We start from the raw sequence: 21,764 nt of genomic DNA, 5'->3' as shown, positions 1-21,764 counted from the left end.
GTGTGTGTGTGTGTGTGTGTGTGTGTGTGTGCGTGAACATGTTTGTGTGTAAACTTTTTTTTCTCAGGGGGTTGTCATTCTTTCCCATCTTTCCACTTTTTAATCTTTCACCATTCTGATAAAGGAAACACCCATTTCCAACATGTCTGGTTTTGATACAACTTCATTTTTTCCTGAGACGTCTTATAAACGTCACCATGGCTGGGAAGAAACTGACTCACAATCAGTACTGATGCAAAACATCAGCTGTCTTCTGATAACAAATTAAGTTTTTTTCACTGTTGTTGCCACTTCATCAAAACAAAAAATGAGACGATGTTCTCCCAGCTCCAGTAATTAACCAGGAAAACGTTAGTAACAGTAACAGGTTAGTAATACTGTGAAAAGAAATCCCTATTAATCTAAATAACATCATAACTTACAGTATCAAAAAGAGGCATAAAATATCTGCACTGTAAACCAAACATTATTTATAACTGCATTTATAAAATGAAAGTACGCAACTGATTTTATTCTTTTTACTTCAACAAGTTAAATGTTGAACCATCTCTAATGTATTTTTCTAAAGTTAAACACTGCAAAAACGCAAAATCTTACCAAGTATTTTTGTTTTGTTTACTACAAATATCTAAGCTAAACAAAAATGTCTCTTAAAATAAGACACATTTAATTTACAAGTAACTTTTCAACAAGATATACTAGCTTGTTCAAGTCAGTAATTCTTAAATATTAATAAAAAGTATTAGTTCCACTGGCAGATTATTTTACTTATAACATGGGGAAATGACTTGTTAAAAGTGGAATAATATGCCAGTGGGACTAGTAAGTTTCTATCAATATTACTTACAACAAGCTCCTATATCTCCTAATTTAGTTTTGTCTTATTTCAAGAGTACGAAGAAATTTGCACCAGAAACTAGACCAAAAATATTTAGTAAAATTTTGTGGTTTTGCAGTGTTGAAAATATTATATAGTGTGTCCGAGTTAAAAAAAAATATATATATATATATATATATATATTGGACCAATCAGAGAAGACGGACTCAGACAGAAGTGACAGAATAAAGAGGAGGAGACCAGGAAAGTGACCGAGCGGCAGAAAGTGGAGCAAAGCGGCAGGCGGAGAGGACAGGCGGCAGCATTAGTCTAATTTTAGCGTGCTAATCCAGGGAACTCCCATGTTAAACTGTGAGGCCCATCTGGACCTGGAGCCGGGCTGCCTGTAGCAGAGAGTAGGTCACCGGCTCCGAGTGGGCTGCACATCCTGAGCGTAGTGCTGACTTCTCAGGGACATTTGACCTCTTCACCTTTGGCCCACAGAGTCCTTTCAGATGTTTAGCTAATCACACAACGTGATGGCAAAGGCCAACAGGCACTCATGCTGGATGTTTGATGAAACTTTTCAGCCTCTTTCTTCCAATGTTCACACCATTCCTGTTCAGTTTAATTTAACTGTTTGTTTGAGGATGTGTGGATCAAACTCTGGGATGGTCCCAATGCATATGTGGATGAAACCAGAGACCGCTCCAAAAGCAGGAAGTGGACTACAGCGCAGGCCATTCTGGGTAAATACCACCTAGCCTAATGCTAGCAGCAGATCTGACTCATGGTCTTTTACTAAAGACAAAAGACAAATTTGATGCTACTCCATTTATGTTTATATTTTAGGAAGAAGGAAGTTGCGCTCGTGTCTGTTTCAGAGGTTTTTGTGTTGTTTTCTTCAGTAAATCTTGGGGCAGCGCCCCCACAGGTGAGGAGGGGGACAGGTTTTTCAAAGGTTTTGGTTTGTTTGACATAGTGTGAAAACAAACTACAGCTGCTGAAAATGTAACTAATGTTGCAACTGCTGTCTGAAATCAAACCTACTCCACCAGCCTACGTAATGTGAAAACACCCTATAAAGTAGCAGACATACAAAACAGGGCTGCACAGTGGCGCAGCTGGTAGAGCTGTTGCCTTGCAGCAAGAAGGTTCTGGGTTCAATTCCCGGCCTCTGTCTTTCTGCATGGAGTTTGCATGTTCTCCCTGTGCATGCGTGGGTTTTCTCCAGGTACTCCGGTTTCCTCCCACAGTCCAAAAACATGACTGTCAGGTTAATTGGCCTCTCCAAATCGCCCCTAGGTGTGAGTGTGTGTGTGTGTGTGTGTGCATGGTTGTGTGTCCTGTGTGTCTCTGTATTGCCCTGCGACAGACTGGCGGCCTGTCCAGGTGACCCCACCTCTTGCCCGGAACGTTAGCTGGAGATGGGCACCAGCAACCCTCCTGACCCCACTGAGGGACAAGGGTGTAAAGAAAATGGATGGATGGATGGATGAATGGATGGATATACAAAACAGGGTTTAACAAACACACAATGTATGAATACAATCTTTCTTCATGAGCTCATGATGGTGGGAAAAAGGCAATAATTAAAAAACAACCTTTAAAAACTGTCTTTAGCTGCAGTAAATACCTCAGCAGATGAAAAAAAGGATCAGACATGCACCTCTTGGTTCAACAGCTGGTGAATCTGAGAAGTCATAACTCCGTAGATTTTTCATGTGCAACTCTTATCGCCGTCTCACATCATGAGACAGGAATTTTGTTCCACTCCTTTTTGTAACCTCGCCTCCCTCTTGGCTGTACAGACATTAATAACACCTACAAAACTCAGTCCAAAGCAAATATTTCACCTTAGACCGTCAGCTATTTCCACCCAGATGTTTAATAAAAAGCTGATAAGACAAAATGCCAGACAGGTTGCAGGTCTGGTCGACCCGCTTTTAACCCACATCTACTGACACACTTTGATGCTTCATTGTCATCATTCCTCCAACATGTCCAAAACTTCTTGATGTTGCGTATAGATGTAGATTTATGCTGCATCAACATTTTAAGTCAAGTCTCACAGCCTGTTTATTCTTAGCTGGTCCTGGGGGAAAGTGAACAACTTCCAGACACACTTTCAGTCTCATGTCCTGCTTCCTGTGCAAGAGAGGAAGGCAATAACATTTCTAAAAACGACGTGGGGGTAAAGTTTCCGTGTTCACCAGCAAACATGCATCATGGTTTGCATCTGATGAGGTTTTCACACATGCAACCGGTTCACATTTTCTGCTGTAGCTGTGCTAAAGCTGCAGCTAACGATTGTTTCAGGAAACTATTATTCCATCGATTATTCTGACAATTATTCAAGTAATCCGAGGGAAAACAAAGTGGCACAATGTGTATATTTTTCATACTTTTTAAGCTTATTTTAAGCAATATTTGAAATACATATAAAATGCAACAACGTAACAATGCTTTAGGGGACATTTAATCATTTAGGGCTGATCTGTTGAAGGACGTTTTTTCCATCTTACGTGCAAAATGTTTATATTTTTGCGTAGTTTTGGCTTACTTAATGCTCTAAGTGTGTTATCTTAGCATATCGCATGCTTTAGTCTGCATGTTCAAGTTAAAAATTTATTAATTTCAATAATTGATTAATCATGATTAATCCGATTGACTGTTTGAGCCCAAACTTTAGCATCTCCAGGAAAATGGACCCCAGGTTCACACAAAACAATAAATCTCTCAATAAAACAAATAATATTTTAAATGTGTGTGTAAGGAGAGGCTGAGGAAGACTGAGACCATTTTCAATTACACCAGCTGACACACACACACACGCACACACACACACACACACACACAATGAGGCCAACACACAGTGCTAGTTGGCCCGTCGAGCAGTCTGTCTGAAACGTATGAAAATCAAACCTCATTATGAGCCGCTTGTCTGGCTCTGTGTGTGTGTGTGTGCGTGTGTGTGTGTGTGTGGGGGGGTGTGAGTGTGTGTGTGTGTGTGTGTGTGTGCGTGTGCGTGTGTGTACGTGTGTGCGTGTGTGTGGGTGTGTGTGTGTGTGTGTTGGGGGGGGGGGGGGGGGGGGTGTGTGTGTGTGTGTGTGTGTGTGTGTGTGCGTGTGCGTGTGTGTACATGAGAGTGGGGGGTGTGAGACGACAAGAGCAGTCTACTTCTTCTGGCTAAAATTAACACACACACACACGCACACACACAGTCTATTTAAATGTAAAAGAGAGAGAAGTTGCAGGCAGGTCATGTGTATAAGAGCTGTGTGTATTTGTGTGTGTCTGTAATGGCTCTGATCCACTGTGACACTCGACATAATAATCATTAACAGTGTGCTGAGGGTGTGTGTGCGCGCATACGCACACAATCACATCATGTCATGTCACCGTTTGCAGCCTCACAGAAAACAGCCTTAAGTGAAAAATTAAATAAATATACTGTTGAGTTCTTAGAGTTTGGTCCTTTCTAAATTTATTACGCTAATTGTGACCTATAAAGATAATTAATTCTAGTTTCTGATGCAGTTATTTGTGTTAAAATTTTATTCGAAAAAACAAAAGATGGCTTCCTATTAAACACATGTAAACAAGACTGAAACGTAAACAACAAAAGCAGATAGTCTAATTAAACAACTAATATCAGCTCGTTATATTGCTATTACTCTACAGAGAGGAAATAAATAGATACTACATAGTATTCAATACTTGCAAGTAATTATCAATGTGTTATATAATTCCAGCTTTACTTTTCTGTACTTATTGTGAAACATTTGCGATGTTTTCTAAACATAAGAGTTCTAAGAAGAGGGTGATATGTTTGTTCAAGGTTGTACTATTACGATCTCACAGCATTGAGTTCTTACTAGGATACAGCAACAATGATTTTCAGTTTCTGAGAAATGCAACGCATCTTAAGCCTCTCTTAGCATCTTGAAACCTGTAATAAAAATCTGTAGATATACACACTGAAGACTGTGAAAGATGTACTTTAGGGTTACACAAGTAACCCATTTCTAAAACTAAAGCAGAGAGAAGTTTCCACTCCCTGCTGAAGGAGCTCTGTGAGATTTTTGCCCAAATTGTTCAAGGATAAATGCGTCATTTTCCAACAGTGCATGTGCCTGGTGTGTGTTTATCTCTTAGGGAAGGAAAACGCTGTTCTGAAGCACAATTAGTGTGAGATCAAGCTTACAAAAGAAGGGGGATGTGAGGGAGTGTTTGTGTCAGCGCATAAGCCAGACATGTGTTCGCTCTCCAAACAGTGTTTAGCTGCCACACTAAAACCAGCTCAGCCGGTCTTTAGCCACACACACACACACACACACACACACCTGGCGAGACACAACAATGTCTGTCTGACTCAGTGCTTGTGTTTATGTTTCTGAGAAAAAATCAATTCCACAGTAACGGACAACGATAATGAACTGAAAGCTCATCCATTTGTAGTCTGGGTTTTGTTAATGTGTACAGAGAACGGCTCCAAACTGAATGGTGACAGACTTACTGTACGCAAACATCAATAGTTTGAGTTTAAAGTGTCAGTAGATTCAACAAGCTGTTTTCACTCAGCCTGCATAAACATAACCACTCTGTAAGCTTTAATGCTTAGCTCTGCAGCACAAATTGTGACTCAAATGATTGCAAAATGTAGACATGATCCAAATGATGACCTGAAACGATCATAAAACCTGCATCTCTGCAACTGTGAGACATTTTTAGTGACGTGCACAATAGTAGCAAAACCAAAACAAGAACACTTAAATTTCAAATCATAACCAGGGGGAAATAAAGAGTTTTTATGGTAACAGTTAGTATATAAAAGGTAAATGATCTAGATTTGACTCACCAAGTAAACCAGACCATCAAAAACACAAAAACCTCATGGGAAAAAATCATAGCATCCTTTCTTCTAACACAGACTTGAGGCAAATAAAACATTAAATATTCATCAGCAAGTGTAAACAAGTTTGGGTGGCTTTCTGTTCTGCTGTCTGAACACAACAGCAGGGTGGAAAGAAATCAGCAATGATTTCACATATACAACTGTTGCTATTTCTCATTCCATCTGAAGTCCATAATTTTACAAAGAAAAGATTATTTACAGGTGAAAATCGTTGGAGACTGCCACCAGGCCGTTCAGAAGTGGAAATTTCAGCAAATGCAGACTTTGCAGTGTTGAGAAAAAAGACTCTTTGCACACATGCGCTGCATGTGTTAAGGTCTGTGACAACTGGATCAGCAATGAATAAGTATGAAAGGATGATGGAGAAAAGCTCTACTCTTTAAAAATAACATGACAGCATGATTTAGGACTGCAAAGTTTCATCTGACTGAACCACAGGTTGCTGGGATAGACGAGGCAATGTGAGGACGTTTGACCATAAGTACAATGTTTGGAGAAAATCTGAAACAGCACATCAGCAGAAAGACCTCGTCACGCGGCTGGAGGAATGGCACTTTGGGTTAAATTTGTTTTGCAGCCACAGGACCTGGGACCCTTGCAGATTCTTGAGTCTGCTGTGAACTTCTCTGTACAGAGCTAAATGAGCGGCTATCGGTCCAACAACCCATTTGGCCCAGACTGTTTCAGCCATGGTCCCAAACACAGCAGCAAATTTAAAACTAGAAAATTCCTGATGGAATTTTAAAAATGGTGGCCAAACTGTGCGCGTCGGTCGGACCCAAGTCATGGATTCGAATACTGGAAATGAGCTAAAATGTTATGGTTAGCGTAAATGCTGTCAGTAGCATATGGATTATTGATTACCATTGAATGTCTAAACTCAGTATGCGCATAGTAGTGAATAAATTTAGCTAAAATGCTAAGGCTAACTTAGCATTTTACTAACATTTAGTATGCTAAATGTAGCCATTATATCCAAAAATTGCTAAAATGTTTCTTTTAGCTTAAGGCCAACATTAGCATAAGGGTTGTCACTGGCATACAGAGCAACTAGCAGGTAAACACTACCAGTAGAATGAGGGTTATCACTCCATTCAGTATGCAAATATTGTGGATAAGCTAAAATTAGCTAGAATGTGGGACAAACAGCTGAAAAAACATTCAGAGTTAATGGTCCAGTTGTCCGCCTGATTCATAAAATGTTGCAGTTGGAAGATAAAGAATCCAGAAAGACTTGAAGTGCTAAGAAACAACTGCATTTTGGCTTGTTGCCTTCATCATATTTCTGATCAGGATGACGTTAACAAGCCAAAACAAGTTGGTCTAGTTTACTGGAGTCTTTACCGTACCTGATCGCTGACTCTCTGTGCACCTTAGGAGTCGGTGAAGTTGTGCCAGAAACATTTAGGATTTGTTGCTGTGCAGAAAATTTTCTTTCCCTTTAGAGGGAAAGAAAATTTCCCTCTAAAATCCAACAGGACATAACGACCTTAAGTTATTGTTGCTGGTCGTTCAAAATGCAATTCACCACAATTCGCTGCTTAGGCAACGTAGAATTGTGGTAAACAGAGCAAAAGCACCTTGATTTCTTTATTAAGCTTCAGAATATAAATGCTTAAATCTTTGAGGATTACATTGATTTAAATCCTCCAGGAACACCTCCACTGGATTTTCTTTCTGTGGACTGACAGCATGAGAACCTTCTTTTTATCATTTAGAAGCTGTTATGCAAGCAGGATCACCTGCTTAGTGGAAAACACTGAAACATTAAAAACACCTGGCATTGAAAAGGTCCTTTCTCTGGCAAAGACTAGGCTCAAATAAGCCCTGATCCTTACTACATCCTCCACATGATTCAACTCGCCTTTGCTTTGTGTGTGTGTGAGAGAGGCAAAGATAAACTCCAGTTCAGACAAAACAAATATGTGCAGAAACCCAAACATGGCTGTAACAAAGCCACTGGAAAGACATGTTGCAAGGAAAAGGCAGGACTGAAATAACCAAGGAAAGTCCTGAACAGGAAGAATATTTTCTGGTGCATTTGAAGTGGATTACATGTCAAAAATGGTGCAGGAACCTGTTTGAATATTTAAAATATAGAACATGTAGTAAGCACATTCCTGGATATTTTATCATTGCGTATATTTATGTAAAGGATTGGAGCTTTCCTCTCCGAGTTTGTCAAGTTGATTCTGCAACAGCATCATACTATGGTCTTTACATAGGAGTGATAAGGTCTAAATAGAGAGATGGGATGGAAACAAGGTGGGGAAACGTCCTTCAGCTGCAAAATCAATACAAAAAAGGCATTAGAAAGATTTTGGACAAAATGAGAGCAGAACCATGGATCTGTTTTAGTCAAGATGCTTTAGGTGTTAGTTTTCAGGATGTTGGAAGATTAAAAACAGTCTCATGGGGAGGTGTAAAAAAAAAACTGACACCAAAGCTGGATCAGACACCTGCATCCAGACACAGAGGCTGTTTTCTCCCTGTTTGCACTTGGATGAAAGTTCAGGGCCATTGGAGGCTAAACTAGTTACTTTAAGTCAAATTAATGAAGCAGATAAAAAGCAAAGCTTCCCTCAACTCTGTCAACGATAACATTTGAAGCATTTCTGAGCAGTAATAACATAAAATACAAAAACATCTATAGATTAGCATCTTGTAGAAATGTTGTTAAATCAAATTTACTGTTTTAGAAAGTTCAAAATGATTTAATATGGAGGTTTACATATCAAGAGTATTTAAAATGTTTTCTGTCTCCAGACCCTGGACAGCAGGGTTTGAGGTAAATATCTGTGTTGTTTACTTTGTCACAACAGCAGTTTACCAGATATCTGGCTAAACTTCAAAATAATCATTCTAAGCATTGAATGTATTAGAACATAAAAGTCATCCAAACAATAAATCAATATGTCATTGCTGCAGCTAGCTAACATTACGCTTTGTACCTGCAGCAGCCGTATTGGTTTTTTAGGTTGGGTATAATTGGAAACCTTCCACTTTCAAAGTTAAAACGATGACTTAAGAGGGTGAGTGAGGTAATTTTTCCAACTTTGAACTTCAGGAATCCTCCCTCCCACAAACAAATGCAATAAACTATTACTCCTGCACCAAAAAGCGCTGAAAAAGTCCTGAGTTTATGTCTGAATGGTGACTGTGCTGCTGTTTCTCTAAAACAAATGTTGTAAAGTTTTATTTTGTTTACCAAGAAGAATACAATAAACATTTATTACCAGTTGTATTTAAATACAAATGAATTATCCACGTACAAACATCAGACGTGTTCCTTAAACAGCCAGTAAAAAAAGCCAACCTTGACGTCTTCTAACAAAAAAAGGCAGTGGAGTTGGAGGGCGTCATTAGATGTGGCTCACTTAACAAGGAAACTGAGAAAAGCTTGTTTTGGTTAAAGTCACATAAACTGTTCTGGACTAGTTAAGAAAATCCTATAAAACTATTTCCTTCTGGCGGTCGTATTAGTCAATGGTGGTTAGTTTCGCTAAACAATTACTTACAAATGAATAACTGCTGTTTTAAAATACAGACATCCATTAAATAGAAGCTGTTTTTTATTATTTGGTTACATGGACACTTCCAGATTGTTTTCAATAATTCAGTCAATATCTGGATAAGAATAGACTTTGTATAGAATCTTTACATTTTTAATGGCAGCAGGCGGTGCAGTTGCTCTAAGAACCACAAGAGGGCAGGTTTTTTTTTTGTTTTTTTTTTTTAAAGAAACAACTCGTGGGGTCATACTTGGGAAGATATTCTGGAAGCAAAACGCAGTCTGTGTCTTTGTGCTTTCCGTCTAGACACACTGTAATCTACTCTGTGTGTGTCTGCTTTTGTGTTTGTGACACTTTGAGGAGGAGGAGGAGGAGGTTGGGGGGACGGGGGGTTGTTGTTCCTGACGTGGAGCTTGGTTTGTATCAGGCATTATAACAACATCGGGTTGCATATTGTGTCTGAGGGAGTGAATATTTGAATATGCAACGATAATTAGTAGTAATTTAAACAAAAAGGGAGGAGTCAGAGCATCATTTGTGCGTGTTTGGCCGGAGATGCAAAGATGTGGTCCCAGCTGTTTCCTGTGAGCCAGAGGGCAGAGTGAGGCAGACAAAGTCCTTTGTGTGTGTTGGTGTGTGTGTGTGTGTATGTGTGTGTGTGTGTGTAGGGGTCAAGCCCATGGTCATGAGCGTCTGTGACGTGAGTGTGTGGGGGGTAGTCAGAGTGTGTGTGCGTGTTTCCCAGACTGAAGTGTCCATTGTCTAGACTCGGTCTCACAGTCAGAACCAGCTGACTGCTCAAGGCTTTGGCTCAAATATCCCAGAGCGGACCGGAACGGAGTCTCAGAGATGTTCAAGCAGATGATCCATCAAAACAAAAATAAAAATTAAGAGCATTCAAACGTTACTGCGACATGTTCACATTTACCATAGAGAGAAAACTGATCAAATGACCCAAATGTGATCAAATGAGCAACAACTCGCTATTATTTAGTTAAATCAAAGCTTTACTGTGACACAGTTTAATTTAGTCATTTATTTAATAAAAATCTAATTCTGTTTATAATTTGTTTAATCTGATATATTTGCTGTTTGTGTCTAAAACTGCCAGCAGCTTCTATCTAAACATGAATCTGTAACAGACATATTTCAGGAGTCTGTGCTACTGACACAATGAAAGCTGCATCTTACCCTCCTCCCATCCTTTTACTGACCTGACCTCTGACCTTTGCCCTCCCAGACACCCAGACTGTCTCACTTCACCCCCGTTCTGCAGATGCACAGCAACATTGGTTTCATATGCAAAAAAGCAGACCCATCATCACAATAACCATTTGCATATGTGCATCTGAATTTCTAATGAAAATTATTTTCTCCATGTTTTAACTGAAATAAATCAGTTCAGGTTGTCTTTATCTTATTTGTGAATGTCAGAACTGTAGCAATAGATTCACTATGTTAAATCACATGTCACACAGTGCATCCACGCAAGCAGTCTTGCACATCCTAACTGAACTGCAATGTGCTTTTTTTTCCCCCCGGTTTTGAAAACCTTAAGGTCATTTTTTACATCCTTAGATTAAAGACGTGCTCTGAGGAAACTCGGCAGACAAATAACGCCTCTTCAGACTAACCAACAAAAGCTGCAGACACTGTAATTTCTTCTTCAAACATAATCAGACGTTAGCATGAGCATTTTGTGCACCAGACAATCTTATGGCAAGTTTGTCAGCGCCAGATTAATTAGTGGAGGACGTTGTAATTTTACCAACACAGACGCATTTAGAAAAGCAGACAGTTGCTTCCCGTTTTTTTCCCCCTCTTCTCAGACTAATTAATGTGAAACAAGAGACAATCTTTTCCACGTTGCCACATGACAGTCTGACAGACATTGCCCTTATTTATAGAGCAAGCCTCTTGCTCCTCAGACAGCCTCTGTGTGGATTTATTTACTCTGCGACGCAGACATATAGGGCTCGCTCTGATTTCAGACTAATTAATGGGACACCGCGGGTCCGGCGGAGTGAAAGGGCCTCAGCTGAGTGCTGTCTCGTATGCAGATCAGATATGAGGGGGCGAAAACGCTCATGCACCCCCTCCCATCTGAAAATAGTGCCAATGAACTTGACCCCTGCACGCACATGCTGCATGCATCTACATATATGCATGATAAGGACGTCCTGATGACTTTTTGGGGGTTCTGTGTGTTTTTTAGCGTCTAGACTGAGAAACAATGAACAGTCGATAGGCTGAGCCAAGAGAAAACAAAACCAGGTAACAGAAAGGAAGGAAAGAAATTACAGATTAAAGACAGTTTAGATTAATCCAGCAATGACTCAATTTTGTGTTGGACCCCTCAAAAGTTGCAGAGTTTGCGATTAATTAATCACAGCCAAACGCATTTTAAATTCAAAAATACTATTTCCAAAATTATTAACTAAATAGACATATGAGCTAAACCAAAAAGTATTTATTGTTTATTTATTATTTAGGTTCTTCAACTATCAGAACGGCTCAAAGTGCTATTATACCAATTGTGTTTCTTTTTAAGTGATGCTAACATTAGCACTGGGAACGTTCCTGTTGATGCAACATTTTAGCGCTGAGCTAATTGGATAGCATTGATGACAAGCTAACTCCCCTTAGCACAACTTGAACACAACAATAATGTTTTCCAGCGTCCAATCAGATAATTTTTCAAGCAAAAAGAGAAGAGGCTTAGTCGACCATCACTGTTGTTTGTAGACGTCGTGCGTCAGATTTAAAGGCGTACCAGAAACAAAGTTTAAAGGTTCCGGGTCTAGTTTTTTTTTAATAAAAAGATTGCGTAATAAAAAATTACCACTTGTAAATCTATGTAATTAATTAATCATAATTAACACACCTTAATTAAAAGCACAACTAAACAGTTTTATCCATGTTTGGTTATCTAATTTGATCAATAGTTTAAGGCACTTCTATTTTATTGAGAAAAACATTGACCCAGCTAATGAACTGGTCCGTCAGCACTTGCCAGTGTGGATCTGATGAGATAAAGAGGTGGATAGGAAAGGAAAGAATTTAGGAAGCCAGGAAACGAGAAATCCAGAACAGGAAAAGAAGCAGGATGAGAGTCATCAGGACTCAGTTTTCCGCAATGGGAAAAAACTGCTGCTGATATGCCTTCAAGCAAGGCACTGAACACGGCTACCCAGCGGCTGAAGAGAATGAGAATATTCCAGAGTCAAGTTTTATCCACAGCTGGAGATCAAAAACAATTAGAAGCTTGGCTGACTTTCTGCAGACACATTACCTCTTCAGAGACAAATTACAGCCTTCTTATCGTCCTCAAGGATTAAATTAATCTCTGGGATGATGCCAGCTGTCATTCACAGCACAAGAAAAAAAACAAAAACAAAAGGGAGAATTCGATCTACGCAGGTTTCAGGAAACAAAACTAAATTATTGTCTATTCTTTCCTGCAAACATGCGGAAATGCAAGCATCAAACTTCTGATACTGACTTCTGCACTTACAGGAGAAACTAACACATGTGCCTGCTTGCTCTCACACAGCGCATGAGACAGCCAGACAGTAAAGTTTGCATAATAAGTCCAGGAGAGCCGCCAGAGCAGACTCGATGATTTAATTTCCATGATTCACTGAGTTCCAGCAAAAAAGACAGAAGAGCAGAAAGAGAAATCAATGGGAAGTAAAGTCAGAAAAGCGGAAAAAGGAGCGCCCAGAATTTGTTGGTCATATGACAAATATTAGCGTTAAAACATTTAAATCATAATTTTGAACAGGATTTATCTAAACCCAAAGGTCAGACCATTATACTTATAAGGAGACAAGATATGTCATCACAAAAACTGATAAAGTCATCCTCTTACTTACGGGTAAATACTTCCTACTGTTCTGCTTTTCTTTAGGCACTTTGCTTAAGTAAAATGACAACATTGTGATTATATCAGTGACAGCAGCGAAAAGTTCCCCTCTGTGTGACAATCAAAGTTGCAGTGCTGGAATTACAAGCCGGTTGCATCAAGACTCAGTTTTGCAATACAAATGGAGCGCCAGCATAGGAATGAATAAGCATCATCTCTGTCACATGGGAGCTGCAGCTCAGACAGGATGTGGAGGGGGACTCATGACAAGCAGAATCACACAGCAACAATGACGAATAAAGACGGTCAAATGCCACAGCAGCTCCTTTTGGAGAAGTGAAAGCTGTCCATTTTTAAAGTGTCTCCTGGCAAACTAAGCGCTACAGTCATTCTGTGATGTCCTGAGAGACAAAACAAAGATAAAAAGCTTTACAAAGTGAAAGACATGAAACTTTTAGGATGTCAATCTGAAATAATAAAGGATGTATTCAAATCTGATTGACTAAACTCCAACAACAACTTAGGATTTATATTATCGCCTGCTTGCTACTGCTGCTTACTTTGTTAAAGAACTTTTATTACAATTACCTTGAGACGTTATACGCATCTTCTCATGCTATCTGTCACAGATGATTATTAAAAATAATGAAGGGTGAGATATCCAATTTCTACTACACAGATACAGGCTTTACTTCAGTAATAATATCTTTAAGTAGGAGGTTTTATTGAGTTAATTTTGTTTGATCAGGGGTCAGGAGGTCAACGGATCCAAACAGAAATTAGGAACACAGGGGAAATAAGGTGTAATATTGAATCTGTTGAAGTAGAGATGAGTGATATGACTTTAAATTTTATCAAATCAAAAGGTCAGTTGTGGTATGTTCGCCTTGGTCTCCCGGTCATTTTATTCTGTTTAGCTTTAATTTTTCTCTTATTGCATTTTTTTAAGGAAGCATACACTATGTTTGAAACATCACATCAGTCTGAAATTCCATAAACTAACATCCATTCATGTATTTACATGCTTATATAAAACCAGAATTCACATTTAGTCACAGTTACACTGCAAAAACACAAATTACAATTACCAAGTATTTTTGAGCACATATCCTAGCACACTTGAATTAAGTCGAAAGTAACTTTCACGTAGAAGCTTATTTGCATATTTGTGGTTATTTATTCCTTAATATTGATAATAACATTGTTGTTCCCATGTTATAAGTTAATCTGCCAGTGGAACAAATACTATTTTTATAAAAATTAAGGAATTATCTACCTAAAACAAGCTCCTATATCTTGCTAATAAGTTACTTTTAAGTTAATTCTGTCTTATTCCAAGTGTTACAAGATATCTGAACTAGAAACTACTAGAATAGTTGGCAAAATGTTGTGTTTTTTAGTGTAAAGGCTGCACGCATGCAAGGTTTTATATGTTACATGTTCATGTTACATATAAATTAGCTATAGGCTGAAGTTTGGAGAGGAAGTCTGAAAATGTTTTCGTAACGTGATATAAGCTGAGGTGAAGGAGTTGAACATAAATCTTTATTCATTGCAGCCTTCCTGTCATCAACACGCCAGTAACCCGCCGCTCCACTCTGCGACGTTATGACTCCTTTCCTCAAATTCGATAACCAAAATAAATCCCTCTACCCTGCAGCTGAACCCACACTCACTCAAACACATGATATGGATAACATTTGCGTTGGCTGTGCAGGCGGACCGCGGATGTGTTGGTTTTAGGACATGCAGAAACAAATGCACCGGGAGACGACGGAGCTACTTGTAGGAAATGATTCTTCAGAGCTGATAACATCGATGACTTCACTGCACAGACACATGGCCAGCCTGTGAGTAATGCTGAGGTCATGTGCTTTGACTCGCCATGTCTGCCGCTTGGAACAGATGTCTTACAACCTAAGAGATCCAAATGAAGGAGGAAAGTTAGACAGCTAATGATAGTGTGCAGTGAGTCCGGGGCTCTGCAGCTCTGGCTCTGGACGTTTAGGGAGTTTAAATGCTTTTAAATCCAGGTGTTGGATATACAGGAGTCGGAATTCTCTGAATCTATAGTTTCACTTAACAATTGCTTTTCAGATTTTTCTTCCCTGTGATCTTTGTCAACAGTACTCCAGATTTTCTGAGGTTTTCCAACATTTCCTCTCCAGCACCTGGCCATTTACTCCTGAACTCAACAGTTGAACCGATTGACTCATAACATTTTCACAAAGTGAGTAAGACCTGAACGATGCCAGCTCTCACCGTCATCTGGAATCATAAAACTGGCTGGTTTGCTTTTAGATTCCAGGATAATATCGTTTTCATTTGGCCACCTGTGTTTCCTCCTTGTCGCTCATCTGCACACATTCACTTCAGCTGGTGTTTCTATCGGAGTGAGGAGGGGTAAAAGTGATAAGCGCTTTGGGAATGCTGCAGTCATTCCTGAGGAACACACACGTTATCCATCAGAACGGAGAACTTTATTCACCTGTTGAACTTGTACAGTACAAGTTGACGGGTAAATACAGCAACAGGTTTCACCACATTTTCCCGAGATGATAATGATTTTAATTTTTATGGGCTTAGTGTTATGTCTGGAGTTCTCTGGGCGGATAGACCATCCGTCTATCCGCTCAGGATTTTTTAAGATAAATCGATTCAATTGGTTTAAACACCAAATGGGATGTATAGTCCTTGAGCGAGTTCCAGGTTTTTTCCAGGATCGCTATTTCAAAAATAAACCTGATCAGACTGAACTGGTAAATCATTTTTGGCTTAAGCCCGGTGCATAAAACAAGATAATTATGCTGATATTAGACCTGATCTTTCCTTTCCGATAATCTTAAGGATGCTCTCATTACATTGATGACTCTAAAGATAATCTTATTAAAGATAACATTGTTGTTGTGTGTGGTGTGTGAAGAGTGATAGCGTCAGAAACACATCGGGACTGCAACGACCTCAAATCAACTTCTGCAGGTTAGTTTCTCTGGGATGTTCGCTGAGCAACAATACTCACCTCACTGCTGCCAACTCAGCAACGTACTTGCTGTATTGAACAACATTTCAGACAAAAGAAATCAGCATGGGCCAAAATTAGAATCGGCAGGTTAGGCTTTTTAAAGACTCGTAATCCACGATGAGTTAGAAATCTACAATCGGTGCGTCTCTACAGTGGCGCAACTACACATTATTCACGTGGATGCGAAAACATAGATCGGCGGCCCCCCCCCCCCGAGGGAAGGAACATCAGGGTGAAGGAGCAACGCTCACTCGCTCGCTCGTCCCATCCCCCCCCCAGGCGACGATACGTGAAGGGTAGAACTTGATACATTTACCTCGTTATGTGCGCGAGGTGAAGGAGCATAAGGCGCGCTGAACTGTATGGGAGAACATCATCGGCGCGCCGCCCCCTCCAGATGGGATTTTGGCGCCCCCTCTAGTGCTGCCTCCCTATGCGTTGCATACCCTGCATACCCACTTTTTGTGCCACTGGGTCTCTATTAGATTGCTTTGGCATGTTGGAGTTTTCCTCAACAACAAACAAGAATACAGACCATTGAATGCGACGTGCAGCCAATCAGAAACCGAGCCGACGGAAACATAGAGAGAAATCCAAAATATAGAAGACAAAACCGCCATGACAGACTAAAATGTGGATGTGTTTATTCTCTACTAAATATAGTCCACAAACTACCTCCATGGCTTCTTCCTTGTCGGCCATTTTTGTTTACTCTGAATTCATCCTCTAAATGTTCCTGAGTAAATCTGTCAATGTGTGGTGTGTTTTCATTTGCCCATATCAACTCCAAATGAACTACGCAGTCTGCAAAGCACAATGTCCCCAAATATGTACCTTCCTATGTACGAGCATCCCTTGTAGAGAGGATTGGTCAGATGACAATGTGAACGCAGCACTCGCCTTGGTTATATCAGGTTCTTAAAAGCATTGCTGGATGTGGGACCGGTGGGACCAGCGATAGACATTAGCAGAGTGGTTAAAAGCAGCTGAGATTAGTGCGCTTGTCCCTCATAAATAGACACTAAACTTCTCATTTATCATGTATATTTCTGAGTAACTTTCTTAAGATGGAAGGATTGAGTCTTTAAGACATTTTAAATACTTGAAACAACACATCGGATCACATGTTTGTTCTCAGATGGGAGCTTTCTTCCAGATCTGTTTTAAAGATCTTCTCGGGTCAGACCTTTAGGAAGCCCCTCCTGTTTCTATCCTGTCCCTGCTTTGATCGCCACATCTCATGTGTAAAATGTGGATTAGCCTGTGTTTTACTTGCTCTGCTGTGTCTTTCATCTCTCCTGTCACACTCCAGTTCATGCTGCCCAGTACATCTGCAGCGGCTTAAAAATAATCTTGTTTTTATAATAAAGGCCAGTGCATCATTAGTTTCAGTCTGTCAACTCCTACACGATTTTCAGCTCAGCAGAATGTCTCTTTCGGCTTCTCAGTCTCTCTCTTTTTTACCCGGTTCGTTCTTTCCAAAGTTACGACACATTTCTCCCTCACGCTTCTCCAGCCTGCTCTGCTCTCCTTCTTTGGTTTATCTGTTTCCCTCCTTCTGTCCTCCAGACTAAACATCACGTCTGTTTTCAGACAGAGGAATTGCGTGTTTGTGTCTATCTGCATTCTTATCTCGTCTTACTGTTACAAGTCCAGGCAGCAATCTGATACAAGATTGAAATAGATACACTCTGATGCAGCTTTAGTCAAAAGTCTTTGTGTTTGTGAAGTATACATCCTTTTCATTTTGCACATAGAAAATCTTACGTGACTCACAGTTAGACAGCTTGGATGAGCATGAAACAAAATGTGTGCTTCTTAAAATTCTTTCAAATGAGATCCAAACAGCAGGAGGGGGGGGAGATTATGAGGTTCACAAAACCGAAAATATAATCTGCAGCTTCAAGCTCGGGTGGGCAGGAATCTGCACAACAGTTTACAAAATGCAGTAGCAGGAAGCATGAGCATTTACTTCCAAATGCTACGCAGAGACGCGTAATTGTTCATGTATTCGTATCAAACTGTCACTCTATCAATGTCACAGTCCGCTGCCTACAACCAGATGATCCAAAGTCTCGTTCAGGAGTAGATGTGCATGGAGGCCTGTCAACACAACCAATTTTGCCGGACGATAAATCGCCCAAGAAATTATTGCAATAAGCAATAATATTGTCATTTTGAGACCTTTTTCAACTAATATAATGTTGAAAATAATAAATTAATCCATCCAATTCATACTAAAAAAATCAAAACCTGGAGTTCTAGAGAATGTTTAACACTGGAACTGGAAAATATTTTAAATATCCAAAATAAAAAAACAAAACAATGCTAACTAAAATGGATAATGAAGTCTCTGAAATCAAAAACTGATAATTATTGAAAATATTAATTATTCATCTTGGGCAGGGAAAACAGGCAGAAGTGGCAGGCAGTGCAAACTAAATACTTAATACTGGATGTCAAATGTTTGTAGCGCTTTTCAACAATATTAAAGTGGAGCATCACATTTTGTATTTAAAATATTCAAGAGACAATGCAGATGTGGAAGCTACTTTAAGCGGTTAGTAGTTGGCCAATTGCAGAGCAGTATTAATTTTCCTTGGCACTGATTGGCTGTAAATCCAAGAGCTTCTGCAGTTATGTTAAGATGGTTAACACTGAGCGCATAAATGCACATATTTGATATTTGAACATTTAAAAGAGGCAGTTGTGCGCATTTTTAGCGATTACCACTGTAACTTCGATTCCAGCTTCCTGCTGCCTCAGTTCGACGTGCTGCTGGGCATTTAATCACAACTTGCTTGCTTGACTCCAAAATCTTCAAAACGCTCAAGGAATGAGTCTCAAACAATCCAGAAATACCACCAATTTAATGTCAACGCAAGATCTTTGGAAGCAAAATTAAAGTTACAGTTCTGACTGATCCTTTCAGATCAGTCAAATTACTGTTATTTTGAACATATTGCCCAATAAACCAGAGACCCCAATGACAACATGTTGTGTCAGAAGGACTTGCTTCTGCACACATTTCCATCCTGAAATGGGAACGCAGCCTAATCCTTTTGTATTTTAGCCAGTATGCCAAAATTCAGCAAGCACCCACTTGGGACTAATGTCCTGTCAGACAGACTGCATGAGAAATAAATGACGGATGACACCAGCATGAACCCTTCTCACACATGATTGGCTAAACCCATTACTCACAGTGTCTGAAATGTCTTTCCTTCCCACTTTCAAAGTGGAAAGTCTTATTAAAAAAAACATAAATATACCTTCAACCAACCCAGAAGCGTCTAAACAGACTGTAGGTTAAATGAACAGTCATTTTAAAAGTAGGTTTGCTAAAACTGACAGCATGCTTCATTGATTTATTTGGCATCGTATGACTGCAAGAAAAACAGGAAAACTTCAAGAAGAGAATAATAAATGACTGCAGTCAGAATAAGTTAACAGATTATTTCCTATATTATAAAATAAAAAAACTGCTTCAGTTCTACTTTCCATTGCAAGAATTTGGGCCTGAAACACAAAGTCCATAACTCAGTTGTTCAGACTGTAAGAAGATTAATCTGCAAAAATCCCCATCCTCACTTTTGTGACTTTGTATTATTTCTTTTTTTTTTCTGTAGCTTTAAAACCTGCATTAAACATTTTGAGGATCATGTTTCTTTGTTTGCCTTGAGGTACATACCATAATATGAATTTAAAATGTAGAAAAGGAGGCTAAGGAAAAGAAAACAAGAGCTCATTTCTGCAGACAAAACTATAAATCAGCAGAGATGTTACTCAGTTCCAGCCCAAACAAGTTATTATATTATTGTTCAGTGAAATATCACTGACTGTACTCTGCTTTCTTGCCCAAAGAGCTGAAACGAGTTTGAGTCAGAACTGTTGGTGACCTCAGCTGGACTCACTAACATAGAAACACACACACACGCACACAGTCGCGCACACGCACACACACACACACACACACACACACACACACACCCGTCTTTTCATCTACAACAGACCTCAAAGTATCACTAGTGAATTCACAACCAGCAGTGGGGAATGGACCCCAGTGGAGGGTCACAGTATCTTACCGCTTCAAACAAAAAGAAACAGACAAAAATCTCACAGATGTAAACACAACATAACACACACACGCAGGGATTTCCCGGATACGACCACACACACACACACACACACATAAACAGCGCGCACGCGCAGGCAGACGGCTAGACAGACGTCTGGCTTCACCGGAATTACGAAGCGACGAGCAAACTTCAAACACCCTCCTCCTCTTCTTCTTCTTCTTCTTCTTCTTCTCCACAGGGGAAAACCCACCTTTTCCTCTGTTTTTATTTTTCTACTTCCAGTGTCCTCAAAGGCGAAATTATGAGAGTTTCGACACGCTTCATCTCATATCCTGACCATTAAGAGAGAAGAAAGGCAGACTGCAATCTTTTCTGTTTCCTTTTAGAATCAGTTTGCCTCTGCAGACGCGACAGAAAGCTTGCGACGTTATAGTTCAAGTTCAAAATCAAACCTTATGAACCATCTGCAGGGAAAATGGTTCATTAGAGGAGCTTTTAATGATTCCTCGCAGTTTTTATGAGCAGCGCTAAAAGTAAAGTTGACAGGAAGTCGTTAAAGGGTAAAATAAACTGAAAATATTACAGGAGCAAAATCAAACGAGAAAGTGAATTTCGCGTATTTCTATAGGAAACGTAACCTGAGAATGAATGGGGTGTTTCAAACAGAGCCAAAAGTCATAAATGCAGCATCACAGTCATCACACACAGTTGAAAACATTGGGAAAAGGAGTCAGCAGATTTATAAAAAAAAGTATAATAAATGTTACTTACTGATTTCCATGTTCTGGATGGAGGTGTAGGGCTTACAGTTACAAGTACAGGAGACATTGGGGGCGGTGGCGTTTAAAACACCCATCAAGTTCAACATCTAACGCCTCCCAAAAGCAGACATAAATGCTCCAAGAGATGAAGAAATTAAAAGCAGGGGGTGGAGAAGGCTGGAAGAAGGAGAGGAGACCCAAAATAAGACTAAATTACCCCCCTGAATTTTCTCCTCTTGTCTCTGCGCTCTCTCCAGACTCCTCTCCTCTCCTTCCTCTCCGGTCCGTCCGTCCTCCCTTCGTCTCGGTTCTCTCCTCCGCCCCTCTCTGCTTTCTCCTCCTCTTCCTCCGAAATCTAACTATCTATCGATTTGAATGTGTCAGTCTTTCGGCGGGCAGTGGAAGTGTCTGCTCCGCCGCTAAACGTTGTTCAAATCTACTTGAGTTAGTTTCATTGTCCGCTGGAAATGAAATCAGCGCATCCGTGAGTTCCGCCGAGCGACCGGCGACTAAACCACCGAGGGACTCATGTCTGGTCCTGGCTGCGTCTCTCTCCTCCTCCCCCCCTCTCTCCCTCGTCTCTGGGGATTTCTGTCTCTCCCTCCCTCCTCTCCGTCTATTTTTCTCTCTTTCTCTGTCCGTCTGTCTCTCACGTCCAATTTCCACTCTCCTTGTTGGTGCATCATAAATTCCACATTGAGAAACTGACAGTGAAAGACAAGTCAAAGATTTATTTCTTTGTCACCTCCCTTCCCTCCGTAGGGATCGCACATCCTTCCAGATTATTTCA

General features: G+C 40.0%; 1 protein-coding gene across 1 annotated transcript in view; it reads right to left on the bottom strand.

Annotated features, from left to right (window-relative positions):
- pmepa1 (prostate transmembrane protein, androgen induced 1) overlaps nt 1-21,251 on the bottom strand; it is a 38,796-nt gene extending 17,545 nt beyond the window's left edge. The window contains exon 1 of the mRNA XM_008408892.2: nt 20,985-21,251. Within this exon, the coding sequence (XP_008407114.1) occupies nt 20,985-21,081 (97 nt within the window). The 5' untranslated portion in view covers nt 21,082-21,251. The remainder of the gene's footprint in view (nt 1-20,984) is intronic.
- Nucleotides 21,252-21,764: the final 513 nt, after the last annotated feature.

This window comes from Poecilia reticulata, linkage group LG5 (genome assembly GCF_000633615.1).
Source record: "Poecilia reticulata strain Guanapo linkage group LG5, Guppy_female_1.0+MT, whole genome shotgun sequence".
Lineage (NCBI taxonomy): Eukaryota > Metazoa > Chordata > Actinopteri > Cyprinodontiformes > Poeciliidae > Poecilia > Poecilia reticulata.
Note: the sequence above shows the minus strand (reverse complement) of the source record. Positions and strands in the feature narration are given on the sequence as shown.